This window comes from Brachyistius frenatus, unplaced genomic scaffold (assembly GCF_029030835.1).
Source record: "Brachyistius frenatus isolate BFR_SWC_R1_liver_20210118 unplaced genomic scaffold, ASM2903083v1 Contig_175, whole genome shotgun sequence".
Classification (NCBI taxonomy): Eukaryota; Metazoa; Chordata; class Actinopteri; family Embiotocidae; genus Brachyistius; species Brachyistius frenatus.
In genome coordinates, this window is record NW_027210774.1 from 43,762 (window position 1) to 64,616 (window position 20,855).

General features: G+C 40.6%; 1 protein-coding gene across 2 annotated transcripts in view; it reads right to left on the minus strand.

Moving 5' to 3' along the window:
* Window positions 1-17,533, minus strand: part of LOC138632124 (peroxidasin) — a 48,947-nt gene extending 31,414 nt beyond the window's left edge. For both annotated transcript variants that reach the window (XM_069717442.1, XM_069717441.1), the window contains exons 1-3: window positions 17,326-17,533; window positions 4,529-4,600; window positions 3,415-3,486 (exon numbers count right to left, since the gene is read on the minus strand). In XM_069717442.1, the coding sequence (XP_069573543.1) occupies window positions 3,415-3,486; window positions 4,529-4,600; window positions 17,326-17,510 (329 nt within the window). In that variant the 5' untranslated portion in view covers window positions 17,511-17,533. The remainder of the gene's footprint in view (window positions 1-3,414; window positions 3,487-4,528; window positions 4,601-17,325) is intronic.
* Window positions 17,534-20,855: the final 3,322 nt, after the last annotated feature.

Consider the following 20,855-nt stretch of genomic DNA (forward strand, 5'->3'; position numbering starts at 1 on the left):
TCATTGCAGCACCTGGTTTCAGCATATTGGACGAGTGCTCCTAGTTTACTTTGGCATTTTATTTACTTTGTGTCAATAAGGAGATAAGTCTTGTATTTACTAGTATGCATAAAAAAAAATTAAAAAAGGGTTATTAAAAAAGAATTATACAGTGGGTACGACAACTAAGAACACTATCAATATTATCATTCTATATTATTTATAGAATTTTATAGAATTTATATTAGCGTTTAGATGCCATCAAAAGTAAGTATTTTCCCTCTTAAGTCAGTGACCCTGACGTACTGCAGTCGGGTCAAGACCCGGTGAGGACTGTGAGCACCCGGATGAGCTTCCCTGAGATGGTTTCTGGCAGCTTGTGCTAAAAATGTTTGACTGTGCGAACCGACTGCTGCATCAACTGTCTGGGTGGTTGGCCTCTGACTCAGACAGATCTTACAGGTGAAGCTGCCAGATGTGGCGCTCCTGGGCTGGCATGGTTACACGTGGTCTGTGGTTGTGAGGCCGGTTGGCTGTACGGCCAAATTCTCAAAAATGATGTTGGAGACAGGGAACACTTCTTGTTGACATTCGTGCGGCCAATCGCACGCTCTGTTAAAACCTGTGGTGTCTGTGGCATTTTGTCGCGTGATCAACGTGCACATTTAAGAGAAGCCTTTTATTGTGACCACTCCACGGAACACCTATGCAATAGTCATGCTGTTTAATATGCATATTGATGTGCCACACCTGTTAGGTGGATGGATGTGCTCACTAACACAGTTTTTAATACATTTCAGAGAAATAAAACTTCTTTGTGCATAAAAAAAAGGATAATAATCTCTTACTTCAACTCTACTCTCTCTACTACTTCAAAAATAGAAGCAAAAACAAAAGTGTCGTGTTTATATTTTGCCGAGTGTAGGATCTGTTTCTAAAATAAATACACTCACGGACAACTACAAATGGAAGTAAAGCAAATACATAATTGGAAAAGGATAAACGAAACAGTCAAGGGTTCTGATAAAGAGGCACGATGACCTCTGTTTGACTTGTTTATGGTGGTGGCTGCTCTTCAGCCGCCCAATCGTTAGGTTTTGACGACATGAAAGATGACAAGGGGTGTACTTTACCGAGATCCAAAGGAAGTGAAGAGGTGAAATGGGGGCTACAATCTAACCCCCAGCTATAGCACACTGAATCGGCAGGAAGGGGCAAAGGGTGGAGGGACAGCTTAACCTAATCACAAAGGTTGGGGCAATGGTACAGGCTTTAGATCAAGTGTGCTTTAAAGTGAGAAGGGCTCTGTAATTAAAATAGTTACTAAATAGCTCCAGGGTTTAATTACAACATAAAGAGGGGGGACGCATTTCGGGAATGTGTATTTTTGTGTTGTGCTTGTGACAGATGGAAAAAAAAAGAGCCCATGTTCCTTCTCCTGAGTGGAACTGATTTAGTCATTTGAGAAAGTAAATATCCCCCATGAAAATTGTTGCCTATAGACAAAGATGACATACTTAAATACAGTCAAAGGGAAAATTAACTTTACAAAATCAATAATTCAAAATAAAATATCAACAGTTCTAATCTGGAACATGGAATGGGCAATATTTGAAAAAAAGTTGGTACGCCTTTGTCCTCAGAAGCTTGTGTTACCCCCTTTAGCAGAAATAACTTCTTGTAGGCGCTTTGCATAATTGTCCAGCTATGACATCAGTTTGCTGAAATTTCTGACCTCTCTTCCTTTCAAAATTCCTTCAATTGCAAATGCCATGTAGGCACTATTTCAGGAAAACTAAATGTCCAAATAAGGTCAACAATTTCCATGGTCTGTCCCGGTAGGGCTGTCACGATCAGTTTTTGTTCAATTCCTTTTAAGCAACTCTCTATGATAGTATAAACCTAATCTTAGTTTAACAATATACATACAACTTTTGAAAAAGAGCCACTTGCATGGTTTTTGGCTTGGCAGGTGAATCCATGATGTTAATGCCAATAGGTACTCATAGTTTGGCACCTTGACATGAACGGTGGCGTCAATTCTACATCCACGTGCCGTCAAATCACAGCAGAGGAAGGGGCGCAGTGAGAGGACATCATTAAAATAGTTCCAGTCAAACCTCAAACTGGAGAAAACTACGTCAAAATAATGATGAAAACATATATTTTAGTTTCGCCCAGCTGTATTTATACACGTGTGGAAACAATTTGAACAATTATGCGAAATGATTGAGGTCAGCTCAAACAAACCGTATCAGGTGATTATGAAATATTTGTGAGAGGCATATGTACCAGTACTTACTTTTTCACATAACGCCATACGATCTTGTATCAGGTACGCAGTGTTTGTTTGATTTTAGCTGGCTAGTAATATTTCCCTGGTGCAATCGCAATAATTAATGCAAATTTAACCCATCTTCGCAATATTTGCAGGAGCTTGCAATTGTGCAAACATTTTCATATGGCACAAAAGTACTCAATAGAATCTGTTGAAGTAAATGTCGCACAACCTAAGCCTTTTTCAAATAAAACTTGCTATATCAGCAAAAATAACTCTTCTTCAACCTCTCCTCTCATCATCAAAACAAGATAAGATAAGGGATTGGGCTAGCTGGTTAACATGCGAGGTTTAGTGGATATCAGATTCCGCGCCATACAAATATATATTTGACATAACATCATCACTGCAAATGGCTGTGGATAACTTTGGTTCATTTTATATATTGTGCTTTTAAATTTTTTTTTTTTTTTAAACTAAGATGACCAAATATTATTCCCGCTATTTCTGTAAAGTGCAGTATGCTTGTTTTCATACTAAGTGATTACATTTGACTTTCTTCATTAGATGGTAATTAAAAAGAAACACTATTCTTTTCCTCAACTTGCAATTTTTCCCCAATTCACTTTGTCCCAGAGTTAGAATGCTGTAAGTAGGCCGTCTGAAGTCCCAGCAGAGAAATTAGATCATATCTGACTGCAAAGACAGACACTGTACTCACCACAACTGAAACCAGTGGGATAATAATCTAAGTGACTAACAAGGTGAACAAACTGGCAATCCTACAAAAAACCTTGAGGCTACACAGGCCTGGAAACCACTTCTGTTCTCTTCTTTGCCTCCAGGTCATGACTTCCAGACACATAAGTACAGAGGATCAGACAAAAGGAGGCCTTTCATTGCCACAATTTCCGTAAACTGCGCTGATACATTTTCACCAACTGAGCCGTCTAGCAACATCAGTTGTCCTTCACTTTATAGTCAATAAACAATCAGTAAAGGCATGTTTCTGCATGCTTCCTTTTCTGCTGATTGAACAAAAATAAAAACCTGTAACAGTGGCCCTCTGTCATCTGACAGAACAAAGATACTGCTTTGTTGTCTCAAAATGTACCGCTTGAACTTCTGAGCAAACAAAACTGATGAGAGCAACTTACAGATATTTGAGGTTTTCCAGGTCTTCGAATGCCCCCCTGGGAATCCTTCGTATATGATTGTTGTTGAGAAGGCTGTGAACAAAAGAAAATATGGGTTACTTGTGGTTACAAGATGGACAGAAAGTTTTTTTGATGGCAAAATCATAACAGTAATACTGTACGTGTCACTGCAGTTCAAAGACTGATAGACTTCAGGATGTGTTATTGTTCAGTCTGAGGAACTGCAGCCTAAAACAAAGAAGTGCTGTTCAGGATACAGTGTAAATCCCTCAACAGACACATGGCTGGCTAATAGGAAAAGCTGGGATTTTCTTCTGCCTTAAAGGACTTTTCCACACTTTGAAACTAAAGCTCAGCACCAAGGCCATTGCCCTGCACATATGTTCATATTTATTAGCTATTATAGATATATAATGTGCAGGGAAACCTCTCTTTAGTATACTCCTCCAATGCACCACAGCATGCGGAGCAGGGCATGATATATAGCATATGAATAATGTGTGCAAATATTTGAATAATGTGAGGTATGTTTGATTTATTACAGCATTCACCAGAAGGGTCTGCAAACAGTAAAATGTGGTCATCTCAAAGTACTGAAAAGGCCACATTAACTGACACGTGGACATTAGTTCTTTAAAAAAAAGAAGTAAATTTAACAGTTCATAGTTAAAGTTGCTTAACGCATATATCTTTGCTCATGCTGTATCAGCTTAGACATTTGGCATGCTGGAAATATGATAAACAACCCTGTGAGCGGAAGTGAACTAATACATTCCTTTAAGATTACGAGCTGACCGACAAGTGTGACAATCACAGCAGGACGGAGCAAGAATTAGTGTGTGTGTGTGTGTGTGTGTGTGTGTGTGTGTGTGTGTGTGTGTGTGTGTGTGTGTGTGTGTGTGTGTGTGTGTGTGTGTGTGTGTGTGTTATACAAACTGTAGCATGTATTCAAGCTACAGTCACTCTGCAGAGTGTTGTTTTATAGAAATCTGTTTGATTGCTTGTCAGTAGTCGTCTTCTTGGGTCATTGACAATTCCTACCAAGAGGATGTCTGTCATTAGTCTGTCCGAACAGGAACGGAAAAAAAAAAAAAAAAAAAAAAAAAAAACTTACAGTGTGTTGAGGTTCTTTAATCGTCTGAAAGAACCCGGTTGTATGTCCTTGATTTTGTTGAACCTCAGGTCTCTGCAAAACAGAAGGGAAATATGTTCATATTCAGAAAAGTATTTAATTAAGAACAGTTTCGAGAGGAGCTGTACAAAAACCTCAATAGTTATACTGGTAAGATTTCTTAAAAATGTAGAGAGCAGCCATTACACATCTGCAGAAACTGAAGTCCACAGCAGAACCATCACATAATAATCCCGAAGGATAATTGAACACATTACTCATCTCACAAGAATGTCTTTGTAATGTCTTTAATCATGAGGGCAGATTTAAATAACATATGCCCCAAAGATAACAAGCACGAGGTGAGTTGCAGCACTCAGCAGGTTTCAGTATCTTTCTTCTTTTAACTTTCTAATTTAAAGAGGCTGTATAATCATAACAATTTACCTTGACATGACACTAATCATCTTGGTTCTATACTAATTGACTGAGCATACCATCAGTATGACAAGCTAAATACTTTAATACAGCAATTAGCCAAGTAAAGGTGACATCTTTCTTCACCCCATGCAGCATTAGAAGCCACAGAAGGACAAGTTACATGAAATCTGAACGTCTTGTTTCAACAGTGATGTCATGTTTGTGGAATTTAGGCTCTAAGTCATCTGATCCTTTATCTAAGGCCATTTGCTAAATGTATTTGTATAAGATAAGCTCTGAAAATGAAACCACCCATTCATATGTGGACATTTTTTAGAAGGCTAAAGATTAAGTGCCTTTAAAAGAAAATCACTGTTTACACCGACCTCCCATTCTTCATAAAATCATTCACACCTTCTAATAATTCATGATTTTTTTTTTCTGACATTCAAGCCAACACAATCATGGCAGAAGAGTTGTGCTTTTTTTTTTTTTTACCCTGCATGGCATCCTCAGAGAAAAGCCTATTGAACACATCTCCGGCCATAGAGAGAAGGAAAGCTTTTGGAGGGAACCACACACACAACAGATTTATTACTCAACTGAGGCATCAGTGAAATACACCAACCTTTTCTCCTCTAGAAAGCTCAACTCCCCAAGTTGGGCCCGGGCTGTCTACCAACATTCTTGTTAGCCAATGACCTTCAAAAGTAAATAGTCTAAGACTGGGTCACACAGACATAACATTGCCTACTTCACTGACTATGCAAAACTGTCAAGACATCAGGGTGATGAAAGCCTTAAGATCAGTTTACACGTTTACTTTCACTCTTTTTTTTCCCTTTTTTTCCCCCCTGTTAAATGTATTCGGACTTCCCACGCTATTAAAACCATCCCGAACATACAGATTTAATTTTGATGCTATATTTTTCATTAGTTGAGTATTCATCTTGCCTACACCTTTTGTGAACAACAGGAAAAAGCATCATAAAGCTTTGCATTCCTGACTTCTAGCTTTTTGTGAAAGTGTGAGCCAAAAAAAGAGAGATTTCATAGTCAGTGAGATGTTGATGGGTCATTCCCGCAGCAAAAAGCCTACACATATGGATCTAATCAGAGGAAGCCAAACTTTTTCATATGCTGACTTCCTTTTCAGCGTCTGTGAGCTATAGTGCAAGAATCTATTGGCGAAAACTGTCCTGAAACTGATATGCTCGATGAGGAACGTCCTTGATATTGTCGTTTCTGGTGACATCTTTATAAGTGACAACTTTTAAGTTCTTAATAATGACGATAACGCCTCAAATTAGGGATGTCAAGATCTCCGAAATTTGGTAGTCGATAACAATATCACTGAATTTTCTTGATTCTCAATACTAAATTGATCCCCAAAAATATAAATTGATCAAATAAATGCTTTTGGTTTTTCAATATAAACTCTTTGATTTAAAAAAAAAAAAAAAAAAAAAAAAAAAAAAAAAGCTGCTTTACACACAGTGTGCTAACATGCACATTAGATTTGACCGACTGACTGGTATAAAATGGTTGCCTACCGTCGTCACAAGCAGCGCCTAACTCACTTCATGAGCTGTCGCTACGTTGGCCTTTAATATCGTTGTGCGTGAAGCATCGCTACAACACGTGCAACTCTTTGAGGATATGAACATTTGGATGACATTTTATTCATATAAAGTTAAAAAACAAAACTCTCTCCTTTAATTATGCGTACAGATCTGAACGTCATCTTCTGAGCTCCTTGGAAAACCTGGGAGGGTTTCCTCCTTTTGTGACAAATGCTCTGTGACAACATTTGCTTCCTGGATTCTGGCAGTACGTGTCATCTGAGTCAAAACGCTAAATACTTCCGTACACTGCTCGGGGTGTTTTTAGTAAGTTAAAAGGAGACCTGTGGCTGCACCTGCATTTACTGCTGCCACTTTAAATGTAAATGTCAAATATCTCCGGTACATACAACAGCATTAACTAACAAGCATCATCACATCCTCTGAATTCTGGCATCAACTTGGTACTCCTACTTAAAATAACTGAACCATTGCTGATTACAATTTCAAAATTAATCAACAGTATTTGAGCTACGTATAGCATTGACCAAACCATAGTACCTCACAGTCGGAAAGTTTGAACAAAAGCTCGGCATCCACAAGCAATTGGCGCTAAGAAAATGACGGTATCGAGAAACTATCAAAAAAAAACATGTTAAATCGAGAGGGGTGATGGAAAGAAAAAGTACGGGCCCATTCAAAAAAATACAAACACCTCTCTCCAGAGTGCCCTGTCCAGACATGCGCTACCTGCCCGTAAGTCACAAACGATGAGGGCAAAGAAGAGGAGGTGGGGCAGCAGGCCGGTTCAGGCAGCACCCATCTGAGGAGCAAACATGAAAGCAATGGTTCTGATTTTGGCTGAGAAAAGTCCTCTACACACTTCTTGTGATGGACTATTGGCCAAAAAAAAGTTTAAAGAACACATTCTCGCCGATATCGAAACCTATTAAAACCTATTAAAACCCCTTGAGAGATGATGCCGTGACTACAATCACTATTCACTGCTGTGAGTGAATGAGAGGTTGTTAACCGGACTGGACTTAATTTGTCCTGGTTGGTGGCCATGTTATTTTGGCTCCATGTGTGTGTGTGTGTGTGTCTCACTTTCACAGCTGAGGTGGCCGAGCGTTCTTTGCAGTGAACGCTAAATGAGGTCCCATCGGAGTGTTATCTGTGGCAGCAGGGTGTGTTTAAAGCATCAGCTGTTGACTGAAGAGAAGCAGAGGCTTAGCTGACCACAATGTCAGGAAGTACTGAAATTCAAGACATCGGCGCCAATATATATATCCTACAAATGCTCTGAAGCTCGCAGCGAGTGAGACTAAAAACGGGAAAACTTTGGATCGTGGAAATGCCAGCGCTGGTACTCTGAACTGTGCTGTACTTTTTTTTTTTTTTTTTAGTTTTGTCTCTCCACCGTAACCACAAACACATCTACAATTTACACTTGAATTACCTACTCAGAGGGATGAGTTGTTTTTGTGACACTAACTCATAAGATTAACACTAAGATGAATGCTCTTTTTGTAAGCATGAATCTACAAAAATTCAACAGGAGGTAGGGCTGGGCAATGCATTACATTTAAAAAAAAATTTTTTATATATATTATTTAACAGAGATATAGAGTAAGGTTATACAATATAAATGAATGTTATGTTACACAGCCCACCGTGAAGCCGCACCACTGTTTGCACCTGTGCTCTGTGACTTTTCTCTTTCCGACATTGCGCGAAGCTGCGAGGAGCTCGTGTCGGATTTCACCGCAGACTTCTTGGCGCTCCGACAAGTTGATTTGCCTAATTAATAATTGCTCACTGCCACAAGGTTCTGCATTGACTCCAGTAGGTGCAGCTGCAGGTTGGTTGATAATTCGTAGGCCTCTGCTCCCTTCACACAGCCACTCTTGCTGGAGCCACTGAGTCTTCTCTCCATCATGGCGACGAAACCACATTCAGCTAAACTCCACGCAAGAGAGAACAGGAGAGAGACCTGCTAAGCTAAAGTAACCTGCAGATCTAAATAAGCTTGTTAAACCACTGTGGGATGAGAAAAAAAAAAAAAAAAAAAACGCTAAGAGAAAGAGTTCTTGAGCAGAACTGGTGTAAGTTTAAATATACAACTGGTTATTAACCACTGTAATAAAAAAAAAAAAAAAAGAGAAACTGGGTTGAAACAGCAACACTGCTACTAACAGACACTCTGGCAACCAGAAATGAGACAATACATGAGTCTGTTATTAATGTTTTAACCAACGAAAAGGAACATCCTAGGAAATATGCCTATTCATATTTAATATAAGCTATTTATTTGATTTCATTTACATGTTTTTCAGCTGTATATTTTCAAACAGGGAACGAAATCCTGTCTTAGCGGTTTATTTTCATCACGCTGCTTTAATTAAAGTGCTTGTGACATCTCACATGTGTCTTTGACTTACAATGGAACATTTAGCCCACTCCGATGAACATACTAAGATTGGGTATCACCATTCAGCCAAAATGTAGCCTATTGAGACCTGATTTCTTTTTCTGGTCAATATCGCCAAGCCCTAAGCAGAGGTACTGATTGATGGTCTCCAAAGCTGCTTTGTGATTGTTTAGAAACAAGAGAAAAAGCCAGGGGAGGAGAATGACTCAGTACACAAAGGGGAAAAATACAGGAAGAAGAATTGGGAGGACATTTAGTGAAGAAAAAAAAAAAAAAACTTTTCAAAACCCTTCTTCAGCAAATACGACGAGAAACCACTGGAATGTTGTCGCAAATAATTTGCACAGATTGCTGAACATTTTATATTTGTTCCGTGACTTATTAAAACAGTCTGTTAACTCCCATTAATGTGTTTTGATGGCACCATGCCAGAGGGAACTATAAAACAGCGAGGCTAACAACCCTTGCAGAGAAGGGGCTGACAGACTCTTCAAGATTTCGCCAAAACAAAAGGCCTGAAAATGAATGGCTTCCCAGGCTCAGTAATGAAGTATCCGTGGGAAATTGACAACAATAGCATCATTAAGAGGTAGAAAAACAGACAATTTGATTTCGATTTTAAAAGAGAGAAGTTTTTGATTTACACAAAACCGGATGTTAAACCCAAAATGCCATTAGTGAACAGTCACTAAAACCACCAGCTTAATATTGTGTGCGTCCCCCTCTAACCGGTCGAGGTATGGACATCAAGACCACATAGCTCTTTAAATTCCTGCTAGTTGTGAGATGTTGCCTCCAAGAATCAGATTTGTGTTTCCTGCAAATCCCAGACGCTCGATCACATCGACAATCGGGGTAATTTGGAGGCCGAGTTAACGCCATGAACTTTTCATTCTGTTCCTTGAAAAAAAAATTGGAACACTGTTTTTCACTGTGGCAGGGACACATTATACTGCTGAAAGTGGTCACCCATCAGGCAATACCATTGCCATGAACGGCTGTACTTGGTCTGTAACAATGTCTAGGTATGTAGTACGGTGACATCCACATGAATGCCAGGACTCCCAATTTTTTTTTCCAGCAGAACATGGCTCAGAAATTCTGAACTCGAGTCTTTCATAACAGCCGTTCACAAACCAACGGGTGACCCACATAGGAGGAATTACAGTAGTTACTGATCAATGTGTCAGTATAAGCGTTTAACGAGCCTGCGGCTGCACTCTGGTTGAAATATTAACAAACGCTTACAGTCCTCACCTAACGTGAAGGCATCAGCTCAGAGATTCTAAAGTGAACACGCATGACCGGACAATGGCAGCACAAAAATCTGAGAAGAAATATGTATATTCACCTGCCAAAGGCCTCCATTCAATCCCCAAATTTTAAAGTTAGCAATGAAGGAAAATGACCCGAAACCTGCCGTTTGAACCTGCCTTGAACCTTGAATCGGTAAGTGATGAAACTCGTCAGAACTGCTATTCTGTGCAGATGATTAACATCTTATTATTTGACCATTAAAAGACTGATTTAAAAAATATATAGTTCTCAAAGACTCTTAAGTTATTTAATGGCGCTCTTACTCAAAAGTGAAGAGCCATAGTTCAGTGTGGTACTACAAGGAAACCTCCCTCAATTTGTCCGTGGTAATCCATGTTTTATTAAAATCTTTCTGATGAAAATGAACCCTTATCTTGTTTTACTTAGCAACAATCTTGCTCTCCATGATTTCACAGGTTAAGTATGTGGCTCAAGTATGTGGGAACGCCACAAGTGATTTGAACTCGCTGTTCTCTGAAAATGTAGTAACAAAATGCAGAGAGGGCTGATGGAAAAATCAGCAGAACCCAGTGAACTTGTGACCAGTTGTACCACCACAAGCACTGCTGTAAGCAAAGGAAACTGGTGAAGTGGAAGACCTACTTTCAACAACAATGTGCCCATTAAATCCCGCTCATGACGGTGCGAATGAGACTAATGTGGCCAACTTCTACATCAGAGGTGGCAGCCGGAGCCAATTAATGTGCAATAATCAGCGTGTGAACAGATTATGGATTAATAGATTAAGACAAAAATCACCAACCGATCCCGATTCTGAAAATCCTGACAATCTTTACTTTAGCTGGATGAAGTTTGTCGGTGCTGACCTTTTTTTCTCTTCTTCTTCTGGATCTACGTGATGTGACAGTTTGTTGCTGAGCTGTCAGATTTGGGCTCGATGTTTTGTTTCTGCTGAGACAATACTGTACGAGTGCAAACACGGCATGAACCGTACATTACGTTTGGACCGGAATGTGTATTCACAAAACAAAAAAAACATACGAAGCAGAACTGCGCAAATAGGCACTATATCTGCAAGGGCAATTTCAGAGAGAGGTTTCTGTAAAATTCTTGTCTGAGCCACGACAATGAGCGAACCTGGCCGCCGCCCAACTCAACCAGCATCTGAGTGCCATGTGTGCACCTCTTCTCTCGTTCTCTCCCTCTCCCTCCAGTCAGGAGAGTCGTTAAGCTTTGTGACACACGCCCAAGTGGACAAGCCAAGGACTCTCAGGCGTGCGTGAGTCATTCTTACTTAAACAAGAACATTGCTGGCTCCTTGCTTGGTTGTAGCAACAGTTAACCAGGATGTCCAAACATGGCTGTGATGGTTCTCTGCAAAACATATCCTGTGGTAGAAATGACAAGGATTTGCTTCTTGTCGAGGGAGTGCTGGAGCCTGTCAAAAATCACAAGACATTACATTACATTTAGCTGACGCTTTTATCCAAAGACAGCTCTGGACCAGAACATAAAGCTGAGGGGGCCATGACAATTAAAATGAGCTGGAGTGATTCTCTGAGAGGGGAGACAAGTCATACATACCAGCCACAAATGGTGAACCAATTGGCCAAACAAATTGAAGTCGATGCATGGCAAGCCTCAATAACTCTAACAACAGACATGAACTCCATCTGCTAGAGACCAGCTCCAGTTCTTGTCATCCCGGGTCTATTTTCTAGGTTCTCTGACAATCAGGACAGTTGACCGAGTTCATTATTCCATCACATCCGTGCTCGTCACTTGCACTTACCTCACTTGCCCAATACTCCACATTACAATGGGCTCAGGTGGGAGCGCTGCTTTCCAAAAGACCAACACAACAATCCATCCCAACCATTACAATGACAACGTTTACAGTAGTTTAATTTATGTTTTTATTGCACTGTGTCCACAATTGTTGCCATTCACATCCAACAGTTTATTCATTAGCTGACTGGCTGCTGGTCTTATGTCTCATTTAGGTCCGATCACACATGCAACAGGTCACGTTTGCACTGATCTGCTGAAGTAAGTGCATTCCTTTTTTTTCTTTTTTTTTTTTCCTTGTTGTACAAAAGTTTACATTTTGGACATCATAATAGAATTAATTAAAATCAGATAATGACCGAACCTCGCCACACAACCAAGACAAAGGACAAACATACTCCAATTTGAATAAGACTCGCAGTCTCTGCTTCACGTTTGTTTGTGTTCATTGATAAAGAAGTTGTCCTAGTAACCTCTAGGATAGTATCCCATCAAACGGGTTTTACACATTTATGCAGCGCGGTAAGCTTTGAACTCTAGAGAGTAAAATAAGGTTTATGTTTAAAATAAGCAGAATCAGCATTTGTCCAAGATAAATGTTGTGACCAATTTAGAAGAAATATGAAATGCCCCCCACCCCAAATTCACCAGCTGTCCTGCTTTGGATGGTGCAGCAGGAAGAGGCCAGCAGAGTTTCTTTCAACAACTATCTTGGGCACAATCTCCCTGTGCAAATGAGCAAAGCTTTGGGGGATTTCTGGCTTTGCATTCCATAATGCTGCAGAGACTGAGTGCCTCACAAAACCTGACAGCAGCAAATTCCAATGGGACTCCACTTACTCTCCCTGACTCACTAACACTGTCACTCAGTCAGACCGGGCCACTGTTCGGGGGCAGAGAACCGGGTGAGGGAGGGGGAAAGAACATTAAGACATTAAAACAGAGAACATTGGCTGATTAGACAGAGATGATGGAAAGTCGATCACCCCGTGACACCGTGATACAAATCCACATTGGAATTATTCACCAGCATCCGCAAACACCAAGATTCCACTCATGATCTGGACTCTCAATCCATTCAATACAGCAATTCTCCAAACTCACACAACTGCAAACGTCTATAACGGCATACAGTTTCAAAATGTCTGTTTATGCTAAAAAAAAATAATAATAATAATTAAAAAAAAGTAATCTCCTTCATCATGATATACTAGATGCCACATGCATACCATACACTGAAATACAAGCACAATGCTTGGAGCTAAAAAAAAAAATAACAAAAAAACATGCCACTTGATACATTTTTTTTTTTTGCATTAACAGATTCATAACACATCCAGTATGTAGAATGTGTGTAGTACAGCAGTGTCACAAAGGAGTATTTGTGTTTAACATCACATAATCCTACACTTAAAGGACCATTAAAATCAGACAAAAATATGTGCTCCATATTTGAACTTCTTTCCATTGGCAAACGGCCAATGTCATACAAATATGTAGGACTTTTCATGTTGAGCCTTTTTGGAGCTGCGAGGGTAGTAATACCAGTAAAACTGCCACTTTATATTTCATGTTGGCAAAATAGTGTTGATGTAACATAATTTACTATTTTTGCTTCACACGGAGAGTCCGTAGAGAAAACAGCTGATGAATAAATGTAGCCCATAAAGAACAACCCCCCCCCCACGTTTTAGCCCATGTGTCATACAGAAAACTTCTTGGCAAAGAGTCCGTGCAGTAATATTTCTGAAGATTTTTTTATTATTATTATTATTTTTGAAGTGGCCCAAAAACAAAAAGATGTGATGTTTAGAGATTCATGAAGAAACTACTAAAAACCATCACCCTAGCAACTTTGTTACATGAACGGTGTTTCCTGTTGTCCAGCTGAACAGAAAAAAAAAAAAAAAATCAAACAGAGATGAAAAAGAAAAGCAACACCACTTTACATGGCTGTACTTTTGCGGCCTAACACGAACCCGGCGGCGCCGAGGTGTGTGGACAGGTGTGTCGAAAAGATAAATGTAAAAGATGCGCGTGTGCGGTGCAATTTTGGTGCCATTTTTTAATATATTTTTTTAGGTGAAATCAGACCCGTGTTTTTCCCGCCAGCTCAAACGAGATCTAAGATGAAAGCTAACTCTTTGGGAATGAATGCGAATCAGGCATACGGCGTGCGTGCAAGTAGCCGGATAACGTAAAAGGCACTCGGGTTAACTACGAATGAATTGTATTTAAACGGCGCGTGGAGGGGTAACAATTCAAAAGGCTTTTCGTCTACTCGTCGAATTCAGCAATCGACCCATCGGGACGAGACCAAAGGGTGTGACACTGCCATTTCATGTGCAAGACGTTCGGGCAAACTGCAGCCATTTGATGAATGAGTGGAAAGCTCCTGATTGTAATGCATCCTTCTTCAGCCATTACCAAAGCAGTTATAAAGGGGATAAGAGGAGCTGTTTTGATTCGTCAAGTCGGCTCTGACACACCTCCTAATTACCTATCCCTCCTAGTTTTACCGCCACAGATACGCTCTCATTTGTGTTCCCCAAAAAAACAACAACAACAAAAAGTTGGTCATGCCTACGTCCTGCTCCGAGCGCGCAGAAAATGGTAAAGACCTGCGTTCGCGCGGTGTCTGAATTGAAGAAAATAGGAGCCCGAACAATACAAACAAGCCAGAGCGTTTTCATTCGCTACGCCACGGGGGGAAACGAGTGAGCATTCTCCAGAGCCAGCACAGCACGGTGGAGACAGATGTGGCTAAACTGCAGTGGTATAAACTCGCTCAGGAAAACTGTGATCTTTGCAACTGCAATAACGAATGCATGCTCAACCTTTCTCAGCACGTCCGCGAGAGCTCGCAAAATTGGCAAACTCCCCGCCATCTCCTTGCTGCAAAGGTTCTCAGAAGCTCTGCTGAAGGCATTATTGCACACAGCTGTCCTTTCCACACAAAAAAACAACAAAAGACTATCAACAAAAATAACTTCTCATTGATAGTCAGCAGGGCTCTGCCAGATGACTGGAAAAGATGACAAAACTGGGAAGTGATGAGGTTTATATGGGGAATGTGGTGTACATGCACCCTTTCAGCAGTCCACGCTTCATTTCTTTGCATTCATATGTATTGAATTACTATTATTTAAAAATAATTTAAAGGATGACATTTTTAACTTGTCATCAGAGATGGTTTTTTTTTTTTTTTTTGTAAATTCAAGCACATGGTTCTTTAAGTGGAAAAAAAATTAAAAAAGATGAGAACTAAAATCTTTCCAGCTGATTTCTGTTATGTGCAGTATGCTTCTCCCAGGAAGTGATTACATACGACTTCCTTTATTAGATAATAGTTAAAAAAAAAAAAAGCAATTTTCTCCTATACTTGAAATTTTGCAAATTCCCTAATTTTACTACAAATAATTGAATAAAATCAATAATAAAACTGAACAAAATCCCTCCAGTCCAGATTTATGGCTTGTATGGAGGATCATCACACTCGTATGATATCATCATTTTAAATTCCTAGATTGGCATTCTGGTAAAATACAGTCCCCATACCTGTACATATATAGCCCCAGGTCACATGTCTACACACACACACACACACACACAAAAAAAGCTTAACCAAAACTTACTGAACCCTGAAAACCTCTCGCTGTCTAAACGAATAGCTTTTCAAAACTAGTAAAACTAGAAGTGGACACTGTACACTCCTCTACATACAATGGATGACATGAACGTGGCCTGCAGTGTTGTACGAGGCTTAATTTGACCAGCAAACAGGATGCCAAACTTCAAACAGCGCCTTCGGTGACCTCATCGCATTGAACGTCTTATGCTACAGAATGAGGGAAGGCTCGAAAGGAAAGGAAGGGCATTCACGTCCTGACATGACAGCTGAGCAAACGGAGTGAAGGGACAAAGTACCTGCAGCTTCAAAGCTCAACCAGCATGAAAGCTTCTGGGAAAACCACAGCGTGCTCTCCCGCTCTGATCAGCCCTCTAACAGATCTGGGAACATCCTACAGGACACTTCCAACTATTCTTTCCTTCGGTGTGGTAAAGAGTGGACTTTCATCTCCCCTCCTGGGGGTGGGGTGGGGTGGGGTGGGGTGTCCGTGCAGAGTGTACCCTGCGTTCCCTCCAAGGCTGTGGGGGCTGACCGCAGATGGCCGAGGACAAGGCTAATTCTGAGTCTGCTGCTGGCTGAGTTGCCCCTTTGTCGTCGTCCCCCCCCCACTCCTGCTTACAGGCTGAATGAAGCTATTTATAGGGCCACGTATCATGGACTGAAATGTGCAACAAGAATTGAGAGGCCAGTTAAAAGGCAAAGGAGGGGGGGGGGGGGGATGCCACAGATTTGGAAGACCTGACAGATGTTGGAGCTGTTGTGTACGTCAAAAAGGAAATTGTTTAGCAGGGCGAGTGTAGGAGGGTGCTCGTGACACATGAGGGACACATTCACAAGTGGAGGAAGAAGAATGTCCTTCCTTTCATCTCAAAAGGACTCACAAAAAAAAAACACGGAGAACAAATCTCACCCAAGCACCATGACAACTTTTCCAACAGCTGAGAAGTCAGCAGCTGACCAAAAGTCCTTTACATCATGCTGCCATCATAAAGACAAGAGACCCTATTGGTCAACTCGGGTTTTGAACAAAGATGTGCCCTAAAAATTAGGGACACATTTCCCCCCCCCCCCAAAAAAAACGCACCCGATACGATACGCAGGACTGACTAGACAGGTCCGGATGTCTTTATTTAGTCTTTTTTTTTTTTTTTTTTTGGACTACTTTGACAATTTCTCTCTCTTGCTGAGTAATTGAACGTCTTGCACGAAGGACTTTGAGGCTGACTTGCTGTGTGACCCTAAAAAAAAACAACAACAACAACAACAACAACAACAACAAAAAACCCTGTCCATTAACCTCTGCAGCCCGCAGATGAACCCAAGAGGCAGGTGTCATCATAACTTTTGTGAAAACGTCCCGAGACATTGGACATTAACCTCTCTGCTCTACCCGCAGGAGCGCAAGGAAGACGTCCCCACAGGCCCCCCCTTTGTTTCAAACTAAAAATCCAATCAGCGCTTCCACACCAAAAAAAAATAATAAACACAAATAAAAAAAAAAAATTAAAAAAAAAAGTTTCTTTCAACACGATTTAATAACCGCAAAAAAAAAAAAAAACAATATCAATGTGGAGAAACGCGCGGAGCCCGCTTTTACGATGCTTTGAGCGTTCATCCCCGTCTGGACTGTGCCTGTTGTGGAGGGTCGGTTCCCGTTAGATTGGAGGAAAAAAAGAAAAGGGCTACTTACAGAATGGTAGTCTGGGCAGAAACTGTCGGTACGGTCTCCAGGTTTAGATGCATACATCTCACGGTGGTTCGGAAACACAAGCAGCGACTCGGACAGCCGAGTCCGAGCTGCGGACCGTTTGCAAGCAAGAGCAAAGCCGCCGCGAGGAGACACGGAGGAAAGAGCTGGCCAGCCCGCATCGCCATTGCTAGCAGTGAGCCGAGCGAGAGCGCAGACCGCCAGCTTGCCCCGCTCGCACACTCTCTCTCTCGCACGCGCGCGCGCGCACACGCACGCACGCACACACTGGGTGAGAGAGAGAGAGACCGTGTTGCAGTTCCGCCGTCCAACCACAGTTGAGAGGAATAACTTTTGACTGGCGTTCATTGAGACGATGTTATGTGTCACTTTTTTTTTTTTTTTTTTTTTTTTTTGAGGACACAAAGACATAAATTGTATATAAATTGTCGTTAAAAGAGAAATTTACAAAACTTGTCATAGCGTCCAAATTTGCAATTCACCTCATCCCAGAATGTGTTATAGCGTTATAAACTTTATTAAACCAAAACTCGCGATATTTGGAAGCGTAGAAGTTGCATTGTAAAGTCTCCTCGGTGGCGGTGGGCTACTTAACCTCCAATAACTACAGTTTTTTTTTATTTTTTTTTAATGATATGGTGTTCCCTTTAGGCCCATATCCGTTGGCACGGTGAGATTAATGATACAAAGAAGGTAAAATCACCTCCTGATGTAAAAGTAAGGAAATACCAAAGGTGAGCCAACTCCATGGTGCTTTTTCACCTCAGACATTTGGACTTGTCCCAGTAGGGAAAGTGTATGAATGATTTGGCGACATTCACTCCTACAAGCTGGTTCACAATCATTGGCGGACTTGAATACTTACTGGAACTTAATCATCATTATTGCAGCTGTGCTTTCCTTACTGTTTGTTACAAGTTAAATTGTCCCCCGCCAGTATTCAAAATCTTTTTTTTTAAGTACAAGTACAGATGCAACAAAAATGTGTTTAGAATATTAAATTACTATGCAGGTCAAGTGTTATGATTTTGACCTGTTATTGAATGATGTCACCTAATAGGTGTTTCAAGGACACAATTTTAACTAAGATACTTGATACAGCTCCTTTTTAGGGTACTTTAGTGCAAAGTGACAATAACTCGGCCTACCAATCAATAAAAGACCAAGTGTCAATTAACCGGAGTGTTTTTCCTCCCTAAATGTGGCTTCTTAGGTGAATATTTTCCGACCACGAGCCAGAACACACAGTACCTGAGCCCTGCAAACTGTAATTGTCAGTTCTGCCCTGATAAAAGCGATTGAATTTGTCAGAACCAACCTATTTGGTTTTTATTTGGTCCCTAAAGCAATTCATTATGATGTGTTCATACAATAAAAGCCATGGTTGACGTTCAAATCGTCAATAAATGCTTTTAAAGAAGTGGTGTTCAACATCTCTTTGGCCAGAATGTGTTCGCAGCATTACATGTAATTTATGAAAAGACTGAAACGTACGACTTTCCTACAGTTCTCATGGAAAGCCTAAAGCAGGCTAATCCTGGAGTTCTGACAGGCCAGATAATTAGCATATTGGGAGGTAGTCTGAAAATGGTCCAACTGGCACTTCAATCAGAGAGGAAAGCGGGAATAAACTAAATGTTCCACATTTACATGGCTCATTAAGTCAAACTAGACTATAAAGTTTAAAAAAAATGTTTTTTTTACAGGAAGGCATCTTTTTTTAATCCACTACTGCCTTCCTTTATTAAAAGTTTGGGTTTGCTGACATCTGCTGGAAATTGTAGACAAAAACACTACATATCAATACACAATCTTTCCGGGCCCTGAGATAGCGTGTTGACATTATGCTATATCAACATTTTAGATATGCCTTTCTATGTATTATAAAGACGGTATTGCATGTGTTTTCGCTTTAAACAACTTTTCATAAAATAATATTCAGCGTATTTGGCATTAGTTCATTTAAGACACCAGCTACTGAACAAAGCCGCACGACTGGTGACTATTTATTTCAATCAACGCATGAGAGTCTCGGTCCTGTCCTCCTTAATGGAGATCCACTGCAAAACCCATTTTTAATGACCATATAAGAAGCCTGGCAATTTATTTCCGATTCAAGCCGCTATACTGCCAGTAGCTCGCTGGACATACACAGTCTGCAACTTCTTGATTGGTCTATTATCTCAAACTGGAACTCTGCTCAGTGTCAGGCCACATCCCTGTTCCTGATTACTGTATTGTGCGGGTCACAGGCAGTTGTGTGTCTGCTGGCACGCTACTCTGTCATTGTTTTCATTTCCACCACTAACAATGCTTTTCCATTGCAATTGTTCGCATTTCCATAACCTCGTAGTCCCGATGCGCAGATTAACGAGGGCAGCTTTGTTTCAGCAGCACATTGTGCTTTCCATAATACACCAAGACATTCTATGGATTGTGGTATTTTATTTGCGGGGAGTTTTAGTTCAAATATTTAACTCCGTCAATGACCATTGGTGCATTGTTCAAAATCTAGGCCCCGGCAGCTCCACGGATTAAAAAAAAGTTAAAGTCAATTTAAAACTTCCAAATCTAAGCTACTGTGACTCATGTTATCCCTCCATGTGTCCAGAAGCTGCCACTGCAGCAGAAGTTGACCTACGGAGTTAAAAAGAGCTGCATAAAAAAGAGGACACGTACTTTTTTAAAAAAAAACATGTTTTATACTGGTAATCTTCAGATCACTGTCTTGCTGTATAACACAGGTCCGCTTCAACTCGAAGGCTGATGACCTGACATTCTCCCTCCCTCGGTTTCTTTTTGTCAGAGAGCAGAATTCCTGTTTCCCTCAATTATGTCAAGTTGCCCTGAAGCAGCAAAACATCCCACTGTTGCCTCCATGTTCAACGTGGAGCTATAACGTTCTCTTTGTGGAACTCTTGTGTTTTTTTAACAGGACTCTTCAGAAACAGTTCAGTCTTTGAATCATCAGTCCATAGAACATTAAGGTGTGTTGTCCAAACATTCTGACAAGCCTGAATGTTTTTCTGGGTTAGACTTTCTTAAAAGCAGACCTTTGATAATCATCCCTTTAGACTTGTTATGATCTCTAGTTTAAAATACAGTAATCTGTAGTGCCCTGGTAGCAACATGGTTAAGGTGCATACTGTACACTTGCATGGTGCCCAGTTAAGTTTGAGTTGTTTTCCTTTACGCCGTTATTCAATTCAATTCAATTTTATTTATATAGCGCCAAATCACAACACAGGTTATTTCATGGCACTTAACACATTAAAGTCCTTACAGCAAGACTTTACAATATTATACAGAGAAACCCAACAATTCAACAATTCACACATAAGCTTGGAGGGGAAAAACCTCCTCTTTAAGGGAGAAAAAGCTCCAACAGAGGGAAGGAAAAACTCCCTCTGAACAGGAAGAAACCTCCGACAGAACCAGGCTCAGAGGTGGGCGGAGCATCTGCCTCCACCGGTTGGGGTGAGGGGAGAGCAGAGAGAGAAAAGGACAGCAGA